The sequence below is a fragment of the Netta rufina genome (assembly GCF_964035555.1).
Source record: "Netta rufina genome assembly, chromosome: 3".
NCBI classification, from domain to species: domain Eukaryota; kingdom Metazoa; phylum Chordata; class Aves; order Anseriformes; family Anatidae; genus Netta; species Netta rufina.
In genome coordinates this window covers 53,201,137-53,222,040 of record NC_140125.1, presented here as the reverse complement: position 1 = coordinate 53,222,040, position 20,904 = coordinate 53,201,137, and the positions used below count along the sequence as shown (strand labels likewise).

Below are 20,904 nucleotides of genomic sequence, written 5' to 3'. Positions count from 1 at the left end.
AAACACCGCCGGCGGGGCGGGGACGGGGGACGGGCGGCCAGACGGGGCGGTGTGGGGCGAGGGGAGGAGGTAGGAAACGGGTGTGGGGCGAGGGGAGGAGGTAGGAGCTGGGTATGGGGCGAGGGAGGCGGCTGCAGCCGGGTATGGGGTGAGGGGAGGCGGCTGCAGCCGTCCCTCTGCTCAGGGCTCCCCTCAGAAGGGCCCCCGCGGCTCGGCAGTGCTTATCGGTGTTGTTATTTGGGATCCAGGAGGGCTTCAGAGCAGGCGAGGGGGAAACTTGACGAGCGCTCAAAGCCACGGGCAAAGAGGAAGGCGCTGCGTCTCCGGGTAACCTCACGACAGCGAGGGTGGCAACGAGCAGGTACCCCAGGGAGGTTTTAGTCCCCCCGGGACACGGCAATAACGTGTGGGTGAAGGAGTCTGTGGCCCCGCTTCATCTTGCACTGTGAGTCACACAGCCGGCAGTGGACACAAAGCATGAAAACCAGAGGCTTGTTATTTCATATGCGCTGTGCCGTCGTGCACGCTGGTGCAAACATCCGGCATGAGGTACAAGGCGTTGGAAAGGGAAATTTTCATATTGCGAAATGTGTGCTACATGAAAACCTCAAATATGTCATCACTGAATACATTTATTGACAGTAGTTAGTACGATTTTGTGTTAGAAAAAATAAAATTGGTCAGCTGATTTCCCTGTAATCACACCAGTCAGTAATGCATGAGGAATAAAAGCACAGATGTCTTGATTTCCAGTGTCTCTCTTTAACATCACACAGTTTCTCTTAAATCTGTCCTAAACCTGCCTTTTTTTTTTTGTTTGTTTGTTTGTTGTTGTTGTTGTAAATCTATTATGTGCAGTAAATTAAAAGAAACAGATGAAGGATCCGTTCAGTGTGCAATCTAATGAGGCAAAAATCTACACATCAGCTCCCCAACATGACATTTTGCCCAGTCTCGTAAGGGGCACATAAGAGTCTCTAGGGACAGGATGGTAGCTACAAGAATGAGACTCTTGTTAGTACTTGCAGTCGTTTGCCTGTGCTGGTGGGAGGAAGTTTAAGTTATGTACATTCCTAACTACGTGTTGCACTCCATGCGTAATTCCGACTGGAGGTTATGTCCCCACAAGGATGGTGAATCCTAAATGCACAAAAGCAAGCTACAATGCTCCAGTGTTTTGTGTGTTAAGATGATGATTAACATGTTTACTGAATGTACCAAAGGCATAAAAATTAATGGTGTCAGAGCATATAAAAGTACAAGGAAACAAGGCTCGCTGACCTGTCGAATTTACAGATTCAGCAAAGTTCAAGCTGGGTTATCAGCTCACCTCAAGGAATTCAGCATCTCACTGAAATGGAATTCAGGAATACATGTTCCTTCCTGAACGTCTTTGAATGTCTCCATCTTCAACTTAGTTAAACTCCATCTTCATATTCTCCATCTTCAATAGTTAAACTTCAGTTAGCGCAGGCTTGCATAAAACTGATGTGCTGTTTAAGTCCCTCTTAAAGTTTCAGAGTAAATAAATGTGTGCTATAATGCTTTCTTCTGTCAATAACTGTCACACAGGATGGCTTAAAAACAGTCTTAAATCAATTCAGGAGTGATGTACAGACTGGGAATAAACTCACAGAAACATTGCAACACTGCAAAATGCTAGATAGCACTAACAGCTTTGAAAACTAGCACACCAAGGACGCAAATACAACTTCCTAAAGTGCAGACTTGGTCCCAGGACCAGCCCACTTAGTTTCCAGGACCATCATGCAGCAGGATAATGATGAACAGAAAACCATTTAAATTCCCTGTCTGGCTTTTTATTAAGGTGCACTTTGTAACATGTTTATCTGATGCTATTTTTTCTGGTACTTAAGGAGAAGATCTTGCTCTTACCTACATGCATCTCTTTGTACTCCTAACTGCGCATTTCTGCTCCCTCACCTTCACTGCTTCCCTTTTACTGTACTCAGATCACTGTCAACTCAGGTCACTAATCTGGCAGATTCAGCAATAGGAAATAAATTGTTTAGCAAGAGATCTGTGACTCAGATCGACTCATTGTGCAGTGAGTACCAGGGCTTCACCCAGAAAGAGATGAAAATTGTGCAGCCTGAAGTCATAGAATCACAGAATCATTAAGGTTGGAAAAGCCCTCCAAGATCATCTGGTCCAACCATCCCCCTACCACCAATGTCACCCACTAAACCATGCCACTAAGCACCACGTTCAACCTCTCCTTGAACACCCACAGGGACGGTGAATCCACCACCTCCCTGGGCAACCCGGCCCAATGCCTGACTACTTCTGAGAAGAAGTGTATCAATATTATGAAAATATATCAGTTCATACACTGCATTACATGTATGATAATATTGCATATTGCCTACAGTAGTATTATGATATTAATAAATATGAAATGTACTTCCATTATTGCATTAAATTTCTATTTTCAACATAGCATAACATGGTTTGATATTGCTATGAAAAATAAGGAAGGTCAAGGTCAAGTTGAAGTTCTTTGCATGGGATCCCGTGCTTTGAAGGCAATGAGATTATTTCAGCTGTATCATGTAACACCAAGCACGTGCTATGGCATCAGTTAAAAGGGAGTAAATTCTGTTTGTTTGCTCTTTCAGCATCACCCATGGCACCACAAGCCGTGCCTAGCAGTGTGCTCCAGGCAAGCACTGGACCTGATAACCCACTAATAACCTAACCATGAGGTGACAGTGCTTGTGTCCAGAGCAGGGCTACGAAGCTGGTGCAGGGCCTGGAGGACTCAGTCCTGTGAGGAGCGGCTGAGGGAGCTGGGGGTGTTTGGTCTGGGGAACAGGAGGCTCAGGGCAGACCTCATTGCTCTCTGCAGCTACCTGAAGGGAGGTGTGGGGAGCTGGGGGTCGGCCTCTTCTCGCAGTGATAGGACCCGAGGGAATGGCCTCCAGTTGCCACCAGGGGAGGTTCAGGCTGGCAGTGAGGAGACATTTCTGCTCAGAAGGAGCAGCCAGGCACTGGGACGGGTTGCCCAGGGAGGTGGTGGAGTCACCGTCCCTGGGGGTGCTCAAGGAGAGGCTGGACGTGGTGCTTGGGGACATGGTCAGTGGGGACACTGGCGGTAGGGGGTGGTTGGACCGGGTGAGCTTGGAGCTGCTCAGTGACCCCCCAGCCCCTCGCCCCGCCGTGCCTCACAGCCCCGGCCCCCAGCGGCTTCTCCTCCTCCGCCCCGCCAGAGGGCGGCCGTGCGGCGGGCAGGGCCGTGCCGTGCCGTGAGGGAGCAGGCAGCGGCCATGGCCGTGCTGCTGGAGACCACGCTGGGCGACCTGGTCATCGACCTGTACACGGAGGAGCGGCCCCGCGGTACGGGGCGGCGTTGCGATGGGGAACGGGGCTGGGGGGCGCCGGCTGCCTGGGCACGGCACGGCCCGGCCCGGCCGCTTCGGGCCTCGGCGGGGCTGCGGGCGGGAGGCGCCCGGGGGCGGCGTGTGCGGGGGGCGTGAAAACGGGGAGCCGGGGGCTGCCTTCCCCGGGGCTGGGGGAAGGTTGAGCCCCTGGGGCATCCCCTTACGGCCGTGCGTACCGTGTCCGCCAGCCCCTCCGGTAACCGGCAGTGTGTTTTCTTGCAGCTTGCCTGAATTTCCTGAAGCTCTGCAAAATCAAGTACTACAACTATTGCCTCATTTACAATGTGCAGGTGAGTATTCGCAGTTCTCTCTCTGTATTTTTCTTGGCTTAAATTCGCAAACACGACAGCAACATCTTACATATTCTGCTTTGTGACAGAGGGACTTTATTATACAAACTGGGGACCCCATGGGGACCGGCCGAGGCGGCGAATCTGTATTTTGGTAAGTAAAACGTGTTTGTGCTGCTTCATAGCAGAGACATCATACGGGAGCAAAGGGTCCACTTGGCTTGTCTTCTGCTCTTTTGAGGCAGAGTTACTGCTGGGAAGTAACAATGATGCATAAGCTTCTTCAGCTTTTATAGCCAAATGCTTTTTTAATTCCTACACTGTCCTTGACCATTGAGATGCTTTTTCTGGACAGTATTCTATCTCTGACCTTAGAAACAAAGTTATAACTGGCTGTATGTAAATGTCTGCTTATTTAAAAGTGAGCAAGTAACTAGGTTTGGTTTTGTAGGATGAGTATCATAACTAACTGCTCCACGGAAGGCACAATCATTGCCAGTTTGTTACTGCTTTTATTTTTATAACAAAATATATTCAGTTGAGCAAGAGGGGAACACAGAGGCTATGCTTGATTTCCTGTGTGCAAGAAAGCAGTCGTGTTGCCTTAAAAATTGACTTGTTGAAAATGTTAATGGTCATAAACACAGAAGCTGAAGAAGTTCAAACAGTAAAGTGGAACCTAGCAAAGTCCGTGTGTTCTGTATGTTTCCTTTAAAAATAATATTGAAAATAGAATTAAAATTGCATAGTAGATCTAAAAGCCTGGGGTGCTGAGGAACATGGTATATAGAGATAAACAGCTCAGTTTGACCAGAGCCAGTGTTGCTACACCAGTGTTGATATTTGTAACTCTGGTCTGGTCTGTCAGAGCCTTTAAAATAGAAAACCTTTGGGGACATGGAACTGTTGTGATCCTGGAAGCAGTTTAATTGAGCTAGGGAGATGTTAGTCTAGGTAGGCATGCTTGCCAGACCTGAGCTGTCTCTGCATGTGAGTAGATCAAGTTTATTTTTACATTATTTTCTGTTATAAGGATTGTTTTGGTCTTCTTCTGAGGCCCAGTAGTATGGCAGATACGGAAGGAAAATGTGATAAGCGAGTTGCAGATACTCTTCTGCTGCTAGCACGGAGAACAGCAATATGTCATTTCCACCTGTTTATTACTGCTGAAATCCACAGAACTGGGGTTTCCTGCTACCCAGGAAACTGATGCAGGCAAACTTTAATTTGAATCTTCGTAAAGACCTACACATGCTTAACAAAATAAGTTCAAACACAACATTGTTCCTTATATTTGGGCAAAACTATGTATTGACCGTGCCCCTGTCAATTATGGAGTAAGGTGAAAATCAGGGATAGACTTCAAAAATTAAAAATGTTTTGATGATTTGTCGTATTTTATGTGTCTTAAATTATAAAGTACATGCAGTCCTGCATGTACGATGAACTTAATTTATACGCGGATAATAGTGGCTTTCTGTTTGTCTTGAAAGAGAAATTGAAAGCATAAATTGTTGCATTTTTAAAGTGTTGGCTTAATTTATTCTGATGGACCCTTATCAAAATCTGTACTCCCTTCAGGCCCTAGAAAAATACTGTATGCTGCACTAAAAACCAGAAACAAGCCCTCACAAAAAAAAACAAACAAAAAAATAAAATAAAACCTCTGAAATGCTTCAGAGAAAAATCTGTTATCTGTATTATAAAGTGAACTGTATAACTGTACTGGTAGATAAAAATGTGCACATTGCGCCGATTAAAAAAAAAAAAAAAAGTTGCATTTACGGTTTTACAGCATTTTTTAATCTCACTTTTAAATATTTACTTGCTTGATAACATATTTTCCATGTATTTTCAGTCAACTGTATGGTGATCAAGCCAGATTTTTTGAAGCAGAAAAAGTGCCGAGAATTAAGCACAAGAAAAAAGGAACCGTGTCCATGGTGAACAATGGCAGCGATCAGCATGGATCACAGGTCAGTATGCAGTGTTGGAGGTGCACGTCTAAGTAAGAAAAATGAAAATTCCTTGAATTTGCAAAAAGGGTATAACAATATATAATGATGTCATCTCAAGAGCATCATCTTGTAAGATGGTCAAAAGCCATGTATAAAAACGGCCTTAGATAAATACTTTTTGTAGTGTTCCAGGTGCCAGTAGGTATTTGATTATAGAGAAGAAAGAGGTTGAGATGCTCAGATAAAAATCCTGGCCTAGCTCAAATTTATAAATTTTGTTAAATTCAGCCCTCTCATTTTTTTCTCCTTGTTTGTTTTTGTTAATACCTTTATGTGATTTTGATAATCTTAGAGTAAGATTAAGGAATAACAAATCCTGTAGTTAAATGGATATGAAAAGTGAAGAACTTGTTTTTTAGAATAATCTTAAAACTTTACAATTATAACTTCATCTGAGTTTGGAAACTGAAATCACAGCGTTCTCTGTATGATTACATTAAAGTGTGCATTAAGACAATGTAAATGTATAATTTTATCTGAGTGCAAGTTTTATTTCTTCCCACACCAAAAAAAATATTGTAAAACAGTTTCTGAAATTGATGTTGTTCCCTGTTCAAGTGCACAAAGCTTTTTCTGTAGGTATGTTTAAAGCTCTAATCTCATAGAACGATACAATTTCTCAATAATTATTTTAGATGCATTGTCACTTCCATAGACATGTATTAAAATGCGTCACATGAAATATCCATACATTTGAATTATTATTTTTTTTCATGAAGAAAGAACAACTTAAAAAACAATAAATGTGATTTTGCTCCAGCTAGAGCTTGTTATAATATACAGAGATAACTTTCCTGTTTCTCTGCATTGGAAGTATGAAATTGTTGGTAGGATTTTTTTTTTTTAGGAAGAAGCAGTGATATTTGCATTTACATTTAAGAATGCAGAAGTTAGGAAGAGTTTTTTTTCCCCTGACTCCAGTGAGAGTTTTATCTCTCCTAAGGTAAAACTGAAGCCCTCTTTTTTTCCATTCACTGTTACTGATTTTGTATCTTTTTTTGCAGTTTCTCATTACAACAGGGGAAAACCTGGATTACCTTGATGGTGTGCATACAGTGTTTGGAGAAGTGACCGAAGGCATGGACGTATTGAAGACAATTAACGAAACCTTTGTGGATAAGGATTTTATCCCATATCAAGATATTAGGTGTGACTGCATTTAGCTTCCCATTTTGGAGGATTATATAATTTAACACATCCGTCTTCTTGGAAACTAAATTGTTATGGCAATGTTAGGTGACTTGTACATGGTATCTAAAATACTATTTTACTGCAGTGTTCTTGGTGAAATGCTGTATGATTCTGTCTTTACAAGAACTTGAATTTCTTCTTAAGTAATGTAGTATTTATTATGGAAGTCTGTCGTGAGTTGATACGAGTTGCAAGCCATAAATCTGAGCGTTTGTGTAGGCATGTGTTTTCAGATGGACTCCATATCTTCATGGAGTCTTTAACACCTATGTGAACTTGCAGGAACAGGGATGGAAATGCTGTCCAACCTAAAGTATAAGACAATTTGAGCAAAATAATCAATGTAGTTGCTCTAAGAAGTTTTATTCCATTTGTATGATTCTTTTAATTGTGATTTCTAGATTTATGTAGTAGAAGGAATTAGCTGCAAAAAAAGTGCAACATTACTTGATATTAGATGTTACTAGGTTATGTATTAGTCTGGAAATAGGTATATAAGAAAATAAGCAGCTACTAAAATAAGAAAAATCATAAGAAAATGTGCACCTACCTTGCCTTTATAAAAGCACTGATTCTAGTATTTACAAGTATATGTGGCTTTTTATGATATAACTGAGAATCAGCAGGGCTGCTTTCCTATTACTTGGGTAAAGAGAGTTTTATTTGCTTGTTGACTGATTCTGGTCTTGATGTTGTTCCCTATTAGGATAAATCATACAGTAATTTTAGATGATCCCTTTGATGATCCACCTGGCTTGTCTATTCCTGATCGCTCACCAGAACCTACTAAGGAGCAGCTAGATGTGAGTATTTGTGACAGCTTCTTGGGGAAAGCTGGAAGAAAGAATTAAGTAAACAGATCCTTGTTAGTTGCCAGCAGAGACTGGTCAAAATAAGAATCTGTCTTTAATACTTTGTGAAAGTATTAAGGAAGGGGGGACAAGTGGAAGGCAGAAGGCATCCAAGTAAGATTTGGAAAATGAGAGAATCTTTTGGCCATGGATTGCTATTAAATAGTTTTTCCCTTCAATTTTTTTCAGAGTGGCAGAATAGGAGCAGATGAAGAAATTGATGACTTGAAAGGACGATCTGCAGATGAAATAGAAGAAGTTCAGGCAGAAAAAGAAGCGAAAACTCGTGCCATTCTTCTGGAGATGGTGAACATCTTTTTGTATTTACCTTTACCTGAAGAGATGAAAAATTTAGTGTACTAACATTTCTGACAGCACGTTGTGTCCTTAAGATCTTTTCTGGAATCTGTTTCTTACTTGTGTTACTTTGCTTCTTCCTGTTACCACACTAATATACATTTACTTTTTTATTAGCATATTAAGTAAAAGGTGGAGATAAATTGTTTGTGTATCACTAGTCTTTTATTCGGGTTTCGTAAAGAAGTGCTGCAATTCAACAGGAGGTATTGTGTGTATTTGTGTTTTCCTCTGGAACTTAGATTGCTGGTTCTGATGAGGGAATTTGGATCTGAGATTGCAAAAGTCAAGGTTGTGCATACTGTAAGCAAGCGTTGTCTCCTAGGTAGCATGAATGCTGCCTCCCTTTGTCTATCTGAACAAAGGGGTGTAATTGTCATCCTTATCTAGTAGGGCGAACTGAAATTTAGGATAGTTGTTGCCAGACTTCAAGGCAGTTTGAAGTTGTCTTAGGTACAGATAGAAACTAAAGAACGGATCCAGTCCATTCTATTTTTGAAACAGAGTGGCTCTAAAAATCACACTTTCACCATTTATTCTAAAAAGGAAAAAAAAAGAGTGAGGCTTTTCATCAATTAGAACTGAGTATTGTTAAGTTACGAACAGGGAAAGCAAGGTGGGAAAGTATTTGTGACTTTCCTGAAATCCCTGTGGTGGAATCGCAAATAGGTTAATTGTTTCTAGGTTCTTTAGAAAATAGTCTTATTGTGACATTGAGGGAGAAAACTATTGTGCTTGGTTTTGATTTTGTGATAGGATTGTGTCTGAAATCATCCACAAGATGTGTTGTCAGTGTGCTTGTGGCGGTAAAACACAGAGAACTTTAGGCAGAAGTGATGAAAGTCTATTTTTGTATCCCACAGGTGGGAGACTTACCAGATGCAGAAGTCAAGCCACCAGAAAACGTGCTGTTTGTTTGTAAACTGAATCCTGTGACCACGGATGAAGACCTGGAGATAATATTTTCACGATTTGGTCCAATTAAAAGGTAATTATTGTAATGTGAAGAAGAAAACCTTTGTTGAAACTGAACTTTATACCCATCAGTCTATTTAGGTTGGACTGTTAAGTAGTATTCTGGTGTCTCTGGAGGCTTGTCCCTGGGCAGATGATGACAATGGTGGTGATACAAGGTCACATCTAGCTAGCTGAATATCCTGTCTCCAGCAGTGACTTTAAGTGAAAGTGGAACAAGGGAGACATACAGAATATTTTTTCCCAGCCCCCTGCCCTCACCCTCCTTTCTGCAGTCTACAGTTCAGATGCTACACGAGCTACATACAGTCTTCGTGTCTTAATTTTCCCTGGGAGTACGTACAGCTTGGGATAAAGTGGTAAACATTTCTAGCGTTCAGTGTGTTCTTTGTTAAGGTGTTCCCCATGCCTGCTGCCTTCTTCAGCTCTGAACCTGGCTCCTAGTAGTTTCAGCTGATTTTCCCCTATGCTGGTATCAAAAGATAGTGAAGTGAAACCTACTTTCCTACAGCTCTCTATCATATACTCTCAAATCATCTTTGTTTCTGGCTAAGAGTACAAGCCAGCATAGTTTGTAGAGGAATTTGCCTTGCCTCATTTCCCTTTTCTCAGCTCTTTTCTGTTCTTTTGTTTTCACCTTGAGATGAGAGGAACAGAACTGCATACAGTGTTAAAGAAATTACAGAGTTAGAATGGCACAGGGGTATTCTCCACTTTGCTTTCAACACCTTTTCTAATTATTCCTAGAGCTATAAATGCTTTATAGCCTGTACTATTAGCAAGTTAATAAAAAAAAAAAAAAATCTTACAGATTTTAGAATCCTACTCTTCTTGCACGTTTTTATCAATACATGTCTTGCACATTTTTATCGATAAAAGATCTTTCTTATGCCATTACTGCTTAATTTTACTTCTGCACTTTGGTGCAGAAGTTTCTTAGAATTTCCAGGGGGATTTCAAAAGTGACTCACTATCTTGCATAGGCACGTTGACCCTTTCAAAGAAGTTTAGTTAGGTTTATTCCGATGGTCTCGGGTAGGTCCTATTTATTCATATGCCCACTAAGTCAGTTCTGTGTCACGTTCCTACAAGTTTGTGCACTCCTTAGGGTGTGTGTGTGTGACTGATACTGTGTTCACCACACACTGGAGCAGAATTTCTGGATGTTGTAGGGATCTTTTTACACCTTTTCTTTTCCTTTATCAGTTTGTTTAATAAACTCTTTTGCAGACCTTCCACTTTTAGATAGATTGTCTGAATAATTCAACAAAGGGAAGAGTCCTTGCATAAGATAGTCCTACCTTCCTCTTAATTAGTGGCTGCTGCAAAGAATTCATACAGCTTGTCTGAATACTCAGTTTCTCCCCCCCTTTTTTTTTGTCTTGATCATCTTTTGAATTGTGTATTAAATCCTAATATGTCATCTGCTTAATGTGCTTGAAGGAATTTCAAGTCTCACATGAATGCCCTATTTACTGCATTTGTTGCCTATTTGAGCTCCTTCAACATACTGTATTCAGAATTCTGGTGCTGTATATGAGTTTGGTAATACTGATGCAGTACTCTAATTATTCCCAGTTTACTTCTACTGATCCAATACTTCAGGCCTTTTATTTTTCCCCAGTGAACTGCCTGGTAAGATGGCTGCTAGCAGTGTGCCTGCTAAGAAGAGAAATTTGCCTGTTTAAACTCTCCTTCAATGACTGTAAAAACAGAATGTGAGGTTTATTGTCTCTTATTGGCGAAAGGCAAAAACTTAGTCACAAGCAGTACTGTTGGGAAATAATTTTTTCATTAATCCAATACAGTTCTGTTCCTAGTGCTACAGTTCATCCCTAGCTTACAATTCAAGTTAAGGACTTGTGAACTAAGTGTTAAAATTACTTACTTCAGTAATACCACGTGCACTTTTCCTGTGCAGCGACACCCGTATCAGTAAGGGTCTCAGAATCAAGTGTTAAAATACCTTTGAGGTTTGTTTTTCTGTTTCTTTTATTCTTAAACAGTTACTCTCCCTTTTAAGCAATGCTTACGTGAGTCTTGCTCTGAAAGCACTGACATGTTGATCTCATGCCAATTTTTCAGCTGTGAAGTGATTCGAGACTGGAAGACTGGTGAATCTCTTTGTTATGCTTTCATTGAATTTGAAAAGGTACGTTTTGTAGTTGTGTTGGATGTAGATTCTGCTTATCAAGGTTCATTTTCAGTATCCTACCACTAAAGGAGAAGAGTGAAATCTTCAAGTGTGGGGTAACTACCATTTTCTATTACTGACTGAGTTGCAGAAGTTGTAGGTCCTGAATCAGTCAAAAATCTTTTTTTTTCAGCCAAACGATATGAATATGGCCTTAGCTGGTCTTGAAACCAGTGGGTTTAGAGCAGGACTGTGTTTTTCTAAGTACATTAGGACTTTCAAACAGTTAGGAAGAGTAAAAGAAAGGAATGCCAGCAGAAAATGGGGTAGTGCTGCATAAAGAGAGGAGGGAATATGAAAGAAGGGAGATCGGTGTCTACACCACTGTGCTACAGTACTTACTGGGGTTGTAAATGGCGTTGGCTTTATCCACATGCTGCTCATACAGTGTGATTGCTCGTAAAAGCTTTTTGATGGTGCATAGCTTCTTGCTAGAGACTTTCTGATAATCTTGTTAATCTGTGAGGAAAACTGGAAAACACTGGACAAGCAAGAACACGTTCCGTTAGCCTATTGTGTACTTAAAATGGAACTTCTGTTAGTTCCTGTTGTCCCTGGCAAATTTTTAAAGAGGTGAAATGAACTGAAAAAAACGTAATTTTAAATGTTTACATTGGGACAAAGCATAACTATTTCTTTTGAAACGACACAATGCATGAACTGTTGTGGTTTACGCAATTCTAAGAAAAATACCATGTGTGGTGTGTTCACTGGGAAACGTATGCCACTGAGCAGTTGAGTTTGTGTTTGAGCTCTTTGGTGGAATACTCCTTTGATATAATCATGACTCAGAAATTTCTGGAAACATTAATGTCAGGAGGAAGACTGTGAGAAAGCCTATTTCAAAATGGACAACGTGCTAATAGATGACAGACGGATACATGTGGATTTTAGCCAATCTGTTGCAAAGATTAAGTGGAAAGGAAAAGGTAAGTACATGTGATTTTTGACCCTCACAAAAAAAAGCCATGACTCCTAAACGGTAAGTATTTATGTAAAGAGAAACAATTGTTAAGAGCTTGAATCATCTCATCTTCCAGGGTGTAGATTTCCCTGGCAATATAGTAACAGAGCAACAAGGTTTCTAGCTCTTCTCTTCACTACTGCTACATGTACTGGCTAGCTCAGAAACAAAAAATTGGATCACCATGGATTGCCTTTCAACAGATAGATTTTTGCAGGTAAATCATATGTTCCTACCTCAAGCTTCAAAAGTGGTGCTTTTGAAGATGCTTATCTGCAACATTAATGTGGCAGTGCCTTGTTGCTTTCTAGTTTCATTATTCACTGTATGACAGTTGGGTGTACGCAAGGAAAAGTGAACATTCAGGCCAAGCCTTTCCTCTCTTCACCTCCTCTATATCGCGCATATTGTATAGCTTGTATGTTTAAAAAACAAAACAGTTTCAGATGTTTGCGGATATTTGGGGCTATTTCTGACCCAGCCAGTTAATCTTGCAGTTTCAAGTAGGACCGGGCGATGGCAGCATGTTGCCATAGAATAGCATTTCGGTCTGTGAGCTGCTGTTGCCAAGTGAGTGGGTGGAAAATGAGGTTGGTGATGCCCCTCTTAAGACATAATGATTTTTTGACAGCTTAGGAATTCAGATGGAGAGCTGTAGCTGTCTCAGAGGTTTCCCTTTGTGCATCCCAGAGCACAGGTCCTGTGATACATTACTGTTGCTGTGAAAGCCTATGACTAATCTCACTATTAAATGACCTATAATCAAAGAGGGGCTAAACCAGTTACTAAATCCTGCTTTGTGATCCTGTTCATGCCTTGTCTCTACTGGATGTGACTGAGGAGAAAACCGTAATTTGTTTAATGAGATCTGCAAGCAAGAGAAGCACAGAATCATGACTTGCCCTACCCTTTTCTACTTTGTTATCCAGATGTCAGTGTTTTTCTTGGAACTGTATGAATCCCTGTAGGGTTAGGAAGATCCCTTGTTTGCTTTTTTAGTTGCAGTGAGTTGAATATATTTTTCTGTGGACAGGTGGGCAGTATACCAAGGACGATTTCAAAGAATATGAGAAGGAACGTGACAGACCTTCAAAATTTGCTCTGAAAGAGAAGGTGAAACCAAAGCAGGAGTATCCTTTTCCGGTCAAATGTATTTTTTGCACCAAGTAGAGTTTATGAAAACAGTCTGGAAAAGACTTCTTATTCTTAAAGCTTGCCAAATGTATATTTTTGCTGCAGCTTCACATAACCATCTGGTGTTTGAGATGGAATTAAACATTTTGCCTTTTTCATTTAGTGACGAAGGTGAATGTAATCAAATCGCTGTGTGCAGGTAAATAATGTTCCCCGTGTAAAGCCATGCAGTGACATACGGCATAACAGAGTTTTAAGTAGTTTCACGTGGGATCTGCTGCACCTGGAATGGGACAATAGTAGTGACTAAATCAGGTTCTGCAATCCTGCTTTGCTTGTGGTGAGCATGAGAGAACAGAAAGCTGTAACTTTTTCAGAGATCTGTGGGTGGTGGGGAAAAAAAAAAAAAAGAAGAGTGAATTAGGACCTGGCTGTAGTGTTTGACGAGGCAGAATTCAGCCATTTAATACAGGTGATTATTTAAATACCTGTGTGCCTTCATAAACCACTCACTGTCTGATAAACTGGGGTTTGTTTGCTTCATGAACTTCTGTGTTCTGATATTTATTGATATTAAGCAATAAATGTGCCCTTAACCAACACTATCAGTGCCAAGTATGACCTTGTGCTAGAGGAGGAGGAAGAAGAGTCTCAAACAAGTCAATCGCACTCAGCTAAAAAACAGAAGAAGAAGAAGCATCACCACTCTGACGATGAAGAGGATGACAAGCGGACCAAAAAATACAAGGTGCTCACCTCTTCTTGCATTAATGATTTAACTTGATAGCAGTTTATTTTCCTAGTAAGGGTAAGCCAGGAAAAAGAAGTGTGATTTTGAACTGGGGACCTGGTGTGCAAAGTCCCATAAAATACAGCGGTTGTAAACGTACAGAAGGCTGATGTCAGTGCCTGATTATGAAAGAGGTTTCCCAAATCTTTCTGGACTTTCGAAGCTTGGCATGTCTGAATGGCTTTTTGCCAAAACGTCCTGAAGAAGCAGTGTAGCCTCTCATAAGGTAGGAGATCTTCAGCACTTTGAACCTGTTGTTCACATGTTCCCAGTCATAAACCAGAAGTTAATGATATTTCATGAATGCAATCTATTTTTTATTTTCTTGCCAGAAGCGCATGTTGGCTTTCTCCCATGTGGAATCAGAAACACAGCCTCTTTGAATTGTCTGTTTATTTTTTTCTGAATTGTTTTGGAAATATTTGTGCAACATCTCTGTGTGGGTTTACTTGCATCTGTACAGTGCTGTAGGACTCCGGCTGTGGAGGGGATTGCCAGAAGACAGCAGTTCTGTCATTCACTGCAGCCTGTTCAGTCAGCATTTTCACGTTTCTGTGAACCTGAGGTAGTCAAAATGTTGATGTTTCATGGAAACTGAATGCCTGTAATACCAGGTGCAGAGGTTACTACTGTCAAGATTTGAGCATTAAGGAGAAATGAGCTAAGTAGAAAAAAAAAAATCACTATTTACTGAGTAGAATAGAATAGAATAGTTCAGTTGGAAGGGACCTTCAAAGATCATCTAGTCCAAGTGAGTATGCATTCAGTCCAATTTAAAAAATCAGTAAAGTGACATGAGCACAGCCCTTTCCAGATGAATTTTGCAGGCAGCTTAGCTGACAAATCCCACATAAAATATACAAACTGCCTTTTGTTGTTGTTGTTTTCTTAAATTTATAATACGGTCATAATCTGGGCAGCTCATAAAAGAAGCAGGGAGGGAGGCATGTTCCCGAGGTGGAGACTGCTCAGTGTGAGTACTGAGGCCAGCACAAAGCGTAACAGCACGGAAACTTTTCTGTTGAATGGTAGCATTTTTAGAACAGGCAAGCAAAGTGTTTTCCCTTAACCCCATTTTGGAAATAGGTGAAGCCTTTGAGGTAAAAACTTGAAAAGAAAACAACAGTTAACTTTCCACAATCAATTGCCGAAGACCGCAGTGACCGTGTTTCGTAGATAAGCTTCCATCCTGAGCCCGTAGGATGTCAGAGGTTTTAATTGAGAGAGAGCAGAGTCTTACAATAGGAAGTTCTAGCAACCGAAACTGCAGTTGGTGCTACCAGCTTCAGCTATGACTGAAGGGAAGGGGGTTTTATTTTCTGAATAGTTTCCATGATGTTGAGTTGTTTTTCTGTTCTCTTGCTGTTTTTTTTTTTTTGCCTTTTTTTTTTTTAGTGTAGTTTGACTCATCCCTTTTCTTAGTCTGACACCAGTTTCCTGAATCTTCAGTCTTTGTGTTGAAGTTTTAAGAATATATTTTTGAACCTCGTGCTGTTGACTTGCTTCCAGAGGGCTGAAGAGGTAGGGTGCTGTGGCTTGCTTTCAGTAGGTAACAGGATGTGGGTCTGGAGCAAGAGGCTGCACCACTGTGTGGGTTTGTGGATAGGATTTGGCACAGCATTTTGATTGCTTCTGCTTGAGATCTGTATTATGACCTTGTTCCCTTCCCAGTTTTCTCTGCGTCTTTTTTGGTTGCTTGGATTGTTTATTTTTTAAAACAACTGGATCTGTGGAGGATGGGTGTAACCAGTGGGTGTTTGTTACACATAGGACCTTCCAGACTTTCAGATTTCTGCAGTTCATGATTTTAGCAAAAAGATCATGATCTTTCCATTTTTAATCTTCTGCTCTTGCTACTTATTGGAGGTTGACGAGGTTTGATCAAAATCTCCCTGCTGAAATGGCTGTCTCTTCTTCTTCTTTGCTCCTTTTAACCTTTAATTAGCGTGCTTAATGTCTGTAGAGGTGGCGTATCTTCCTTCTGCGTTTGTATCCTGGTATTTCAAGCTGATTTACGTTCAAGTGCTGCTTGGCAAGTTACTACTTTTGGCAAAGTCAGCCATGAACTTGCAGAGCAGTTTCTTCCCCTCTTCTGATAATTCTTTCCTTGTGTGTTCACCAGCACAGTGCTGGATTAAGAAAGGGGGTGATCGTCACTCATTTGTTGACTGGTAAGAGGCAGCGATCCCGGATTGAGAAATCTGGACTTCAGCAGTAAGAAAGAGTCTGTTTTTAAATAGTAATTTTCTTCTGCTTCCAATGGGAAAAGAGCATTTTTCTGACTTGGACAGAGCATAAAAGATTGGATTTCAAATACCATTAGTATTTTTAGTAACTTAGCATTTTAAAAATGTGACCCTTCCCTGTGCCAAAGACTTCAAAAAGGTAGAATCTTGCATAAGGGGAAATACAACTTTCTTTTTTTTTTTGAGAACAAAGATGCAATTTATCTTGTTAATTACTATACATGACTTCAATGACTGTGTTGTTTGTCTAGGCTGCCATCATATTTGCTACTATGACAACCTTTTTGTGGCACTTACAGCTTCAGACACGTCCTGTACACCTTTACATTAAACGCTTCTTAAAGATCATTGTGCTTATCTGGCTCCATTCCCCTGTGGCTTTTTTAATCCTTTCAGCAAGTCACTCTTTTCTGTGATGTTCAGTGCAGGCAAATTTTCATTACTTTCAGGTCTTCGCTAGCCTTTTCCCTGCCCTGACTTGCAAGCGAGAATTTTTGCTTCTATCTGGCCAGTCGCCCGTCTCTGATGTTGGCTTTGTAGATGTTCTGAGCGTTGTTCTGGGTTTCTCCTGTTCCTCCTCGTGCCCTCTGTCAGCAGCAACCCCCCTGAAGGCAGCAGCACACCAAGCCCACCATCTGTTTTACTGGGCAGTGTTTTTGTGTTGGTCCTTTCTACTCCACTGCTGGTGTCCACCTTCTGGCGTGTACTCAGTCCCTGCCACAGAGAGACCTGGAACCTGGCTTCTTCTCCAAACATGGAGACCGAGGCTTTCAGGTTCACTAGTAAGACATCTGGTAAAATAGTTGCTCTTTAAAGTAGGGAAATCTGTCCCGCATTCTGAAGATGACTGGACAAAGCTCTTACAAATAGCTTATAAATATAAAAAGCAACACTCTGTTTTGGTTGATTCAGATTTTAAAATCTGTACTGAAATAGAGTTCAGCAGTAAAGATGTGGAATAATATTTGGCCACCAGTGAGATTGCTGCACTCAGCAATAGCAGAAATTTTCAGTTACACAGATAAAGATCAAATCTATGGTTGTTTATGTACATGTTGCTCATTGTAACTGATAGGGTTTTCACTATTAAAAAATAAATAAAATGTGCGTGATCATAAATGTGATTTGGATTTTAGCCATACACTGGTGAATGTTACTGCCACGAGCATTTAGAAAAGTTTAGAGTTTAGAAAAATGAAAATCGTATTTGAAACTAAGAAATAGTATATAATTTAATGCAGACCTTTTCCATAGTTCATAAAGATCCGTGTTTACCGGTGTTGTTATTAAAACCCCACTAAAAATGGTGTCAACCTGCTAGAGCATACGTTGATACTAAACTTGTGATCGTGCTTTCAATTCAAAAGCGTCCACCACTTCCTCCATAGGAAGTTGCATTTGCACCTTCCTGCAGGATCTGAGGCCCCCTCCTGTGTTTTGTGTCTCCCTGTATGTCTTTACTGAATAGTAAGAACAAAATAGTTCCTAGCAGTGCTTAAAAATGCCAGCAGGAGTTCATGTGTTAAAATTCAGGGCTGTTTATTAAAAAAACCTTTGACTGAGTGACTTCACGGGAGAAATGGCATCTTGTTAAAGGATCTTGTCTTTCTGAAACTGCTCTGGCCTGGCCGGGTGTTGGTGTCACCACCTGGTCGTTCTAGCACGTACGGTGTCATCACCTACTGGTGTCACATTTCACAGTGAGTAATTCAGCCACCTCTCCTTCATTCACTAACACGCTGTCTCAGTGGTTTCGTACCATCCACCTGTGGCAGCAAGCAAAGGAGGTGTCCTGCTGACAGCCACGCTCCTTTGGTACATAACATTTATCTCCAGAGCAAATCCCTCCTGTGCTCTGAACCTGCTAGGCAGGGTCCTCTGTGATGCTATGCAGAAAGCCAGGGAAATTCAATATTTCCTCATTTCTGCCTACCTGGATTTGCAGCAGTTTTTTAGAGAGTATTTTGTGTGTGCTCAGACACCGCCATCATGTGCAATACATTCTTGGTCTCTCCTTTTTTAGGCCATTTAAATAGACTGGTACCCCACAGAGTTTTCTGTAGATGTATCTTGATGCAGTTAGTTTTATTTATGGTGTGTTACCCTTTTCAAATAATCACAGATGTGAATCTGTTTCAGGCAGTGCCAGCCTTAGGTAGCTGAGGAGCCATGCTCGACTCTTCCTAGTTCTCCTCACGCCTTTACAGTTTTCCTCTTCTGTCTGTAACAGCGTATGCATCCGATTCCTTTAACAGGATTCTGATAGGAAGCATGAAGGAGAGCGCTACAGGGAGAAGACAAAGAGTGAGAAGAAAGACAGGCATCGGAGTCGCAGCCGATCCCAGGAAAGAGGCTCCAGTTACAGCAAGCATAAGGACAAATACAGAGAAGATGTCCGAGTAAGAGACTGGGATAAAAAGGCAGACAGAAGCAGAAGTCCAAAGAAATCAAAAGACAAAGAGAGGTCCAAGTACAGATGATGGAGGAGAAAGAGAGAAGGGAACTAAAACTCTGTTTTCTTCCTGCATTTCCAACATTGCTGCCATATGACTGTGCAGGTACTGGTTGAAAGCAGCTATCTTCTGTCGGTGGTTTGGCCTCACGATTCTGTGAATTCCCAGTGTATGACTTGGAGTAAGGCTGGGTTCCCAAAAGCTTGTTTCAATAAAATATTTCACATCAGTGGAATGATTTGAGTCTCCGATAAGGAATTTTGTCTAAAGCTTGTTGGAAATGTAAGCGTGCTATCAAATGAATTGCCCGCTGTGAAGAGAGTTGCAGCGCTTGCCTCCTGTCTGCAAGGAGGCTGTGTTCCTCTTCCAGCACTTGCAGATCTTACAGGAAGGAGTGTGATAGAAGACCCGTGAGACAGAAATGTTCTGTGCACACTCCCTCCAAAAAAGTGCTCTGATACCATTATTACAAAGAATACTCAAAGCTCTGTTTCCTTCCTTTGAAATTAAATTGCAGCTTGCCGTCATCCTGCCAGCTCTTACCTCACTGAATCCCGTGCAACAGTGATTGAAGGCACCCAAGTGCTGCTTTGCTGCTTGCAAGGGAGATGGAAGTGCTGCACTTGCCGCTCAGCTGTTTGTGTAGCTCGCTTGGCTGTGGCGTTGCTGGAGGATGCTTCTCAGAAGGAAGATGCACAGCTGATAGTTGGCACAGCTGCCATCGCTGTTAAACATCTGACCTCTGTAGTGTCGGGGTGTGCAGCCGCTGTGATGTCAGGCCAGTTACGCTGGGTGGGTGAGGCAGAAGAAAGCAGGCATCAGCAGGAAGGCAGAGTTCGTAACTTGCGGTGCACTTGCCCAAGTGTACATGGGAATAATTTTTGGGTTTGGTGGCAGAAGTCGTCAGTTAACAACTCTTCATCTACAGAGGAATGCAGGTGATGTTATCAGAGTCTGGGGCTTACTGAAGGCAGCAGGCTCTGAAATGTGCAGCTCGCCCTGGTAAACACGATTTGGACATTTAAACAGTGTTACTCAGTTTGTGTATGTTTTAAGAACATCTATGTCCTCTTCCTCTCCAGAGGAGGAAAGATCTTGCATTGATAGGAGGGAAAGAGAAGCTAAGGCAAGGTTTGTCTTTTCTTCTCCTCTGTGGAATGTGTGGTAGCTCGAAGGCGGTCTGGTCTGGTGAATAAACTTAACTTTTGTTGTTGTGGTTTTGCTGTAATGCCTGTTGTATTGTCTGGTTCTCTTGTAGCAGTATAACAAGTTTTTATAGATTGATACCTCTCAATGGGACTTGATCTGAAGTACCAAACCAAAATAAAATACATGGCAGCCATGGAGTCTCACAACAAATCCCCCTGCCCTGGAGGGCCAGCAGCAGTGCTGCTCTGCCTGGCTGGTGCATTTGAAGGGGCCGCATGTGGAAAGCGAGCTCCTGATGAACGTGCTCCTACAGGAGGGCTGCTGTTACAGGAACAAAGAAGCTGTTTACCCCATGGCAGAAAATTCTGACTTAGCAGGCCAGGCCAGATGCCTACAATATTCAGACCCAGACTAAATGAGGATGCTGAAGGATGTTGTGTAGGGGAATGTGCTCTCCAGAGCCATCTAACCTCTGGTGCATTAAACATCAGGTATACATGGCTAAGAATACACTCCTGCTACATCTTTCCTTTCCATCTTTCATGTGCTCCAAAGCATGGAACTAGAAGTCCAGTTTTCCTTAACTGCTGCTAAGCCACTGGGGGCTTACAGGGACTTGTGCAGTCCGTACAGAGCCTGAGCACATGCCTTGGCCTCTGTCCCACAAGAAAAACAAGCAAGCCCGCACTCGGGAGTATGCTGGGGGGCTGGCGCTGAGGACTGCACACTGTCCGCATCAACAAGATTTCTTCCTTCAATCCATCAGATTTCCAGAGAACTCTGCAAGACCAGGATGTGATGATTTGGAGTAGTGCTGCTCAGGCAGTAGGTTTTCTCTAGCTCTTCCTGCTTTTAGCCTGCTTTGTTACAGAAATAGGGTCTGAACTGGTG

The 20,904-nt window shown here is 41.8% G+C and overlaps 1 protein-coding gene across 2 annotated transcripts; it reads left to right on the top strand.

Moving 5' to 3' along the window:
• The first annotated feature begins 3,265 nt into the window (after nucleotides 1-3,265).
• Nucleotides 3,266-19,151, top strand: PPIL4 (peptidylprolyl isomerase like 4). Of its 2 annotated transcripts, XM_084283907.1 has the most exons (13): nucleotides 3,266-3,357; nucleotides 3,624-3,691; nucleotides 3,781-3,845; nucleotides 5,550-5,667; nucleotides 6,714-6,856; nucleotides 7,607-7,703; nucleotides 7,941-8,057; nucleotides 8,972-9,096; nucleotides 11,169-11,235; nucleotides 12,095-12,206; nucleotides 13,275-13,371; nucleotides 13,985-14,123; nucleotides 18,667-19,151. In XM_084283907.1, exons 1-13 carry the CDS (start codon nucleotides 3,288-3,290, stop codon nucleotides 18,889-18,891), a joined length of 1,443 nt encoding a protein of 480 aa, XP_084140033.1. In that variant the 5' UTR covers nucleotides 3,266-3,287; the 3' UTR covers nucleotides 18,892-19,151. The 2 variants fall into 2 exon arrangements, with proteins under 2 accessions (XP_084140033.1, XP_084140034.1); XM_084283908.1 differs by lacking the exons at nucleotides 3,266-3,357; nucleotides 3,624-3,691; nucleotides 3,781-3,845 and adding an exon at nucleotides 4,609-4,681 and having other exon boundaries at nucleotides 18,667-19,150.
• Nucleotides 19,152-20,904: the final 1,753 nt, after the last annotated feature.

Excerpts from the sequence above, each read along its gene's own strand:
- PPIL4 (XM_084283907.1), top strand. The coding sequence starts at position 3,288 with ATGGCCGTGCTGCTGGAGACCACGCTGGGCGACCTGGTCATCGACCTG. Across the intron at positions 3,692-3,780 it reads GCCTCATTTACAATGTGCAG|AGGGACTTTATTATACAAAC; the intron begins GTGAGTATTCGC and ends GCTTTGTGACAG. Across the intron at positions 9,097-11,168 it reads CGATTTGGTCCAATTAAAAG|CTGTGAAGTGATTCGAGACT; the intron begins GTAATTATTGTA and ends CCAATTTTTCAG.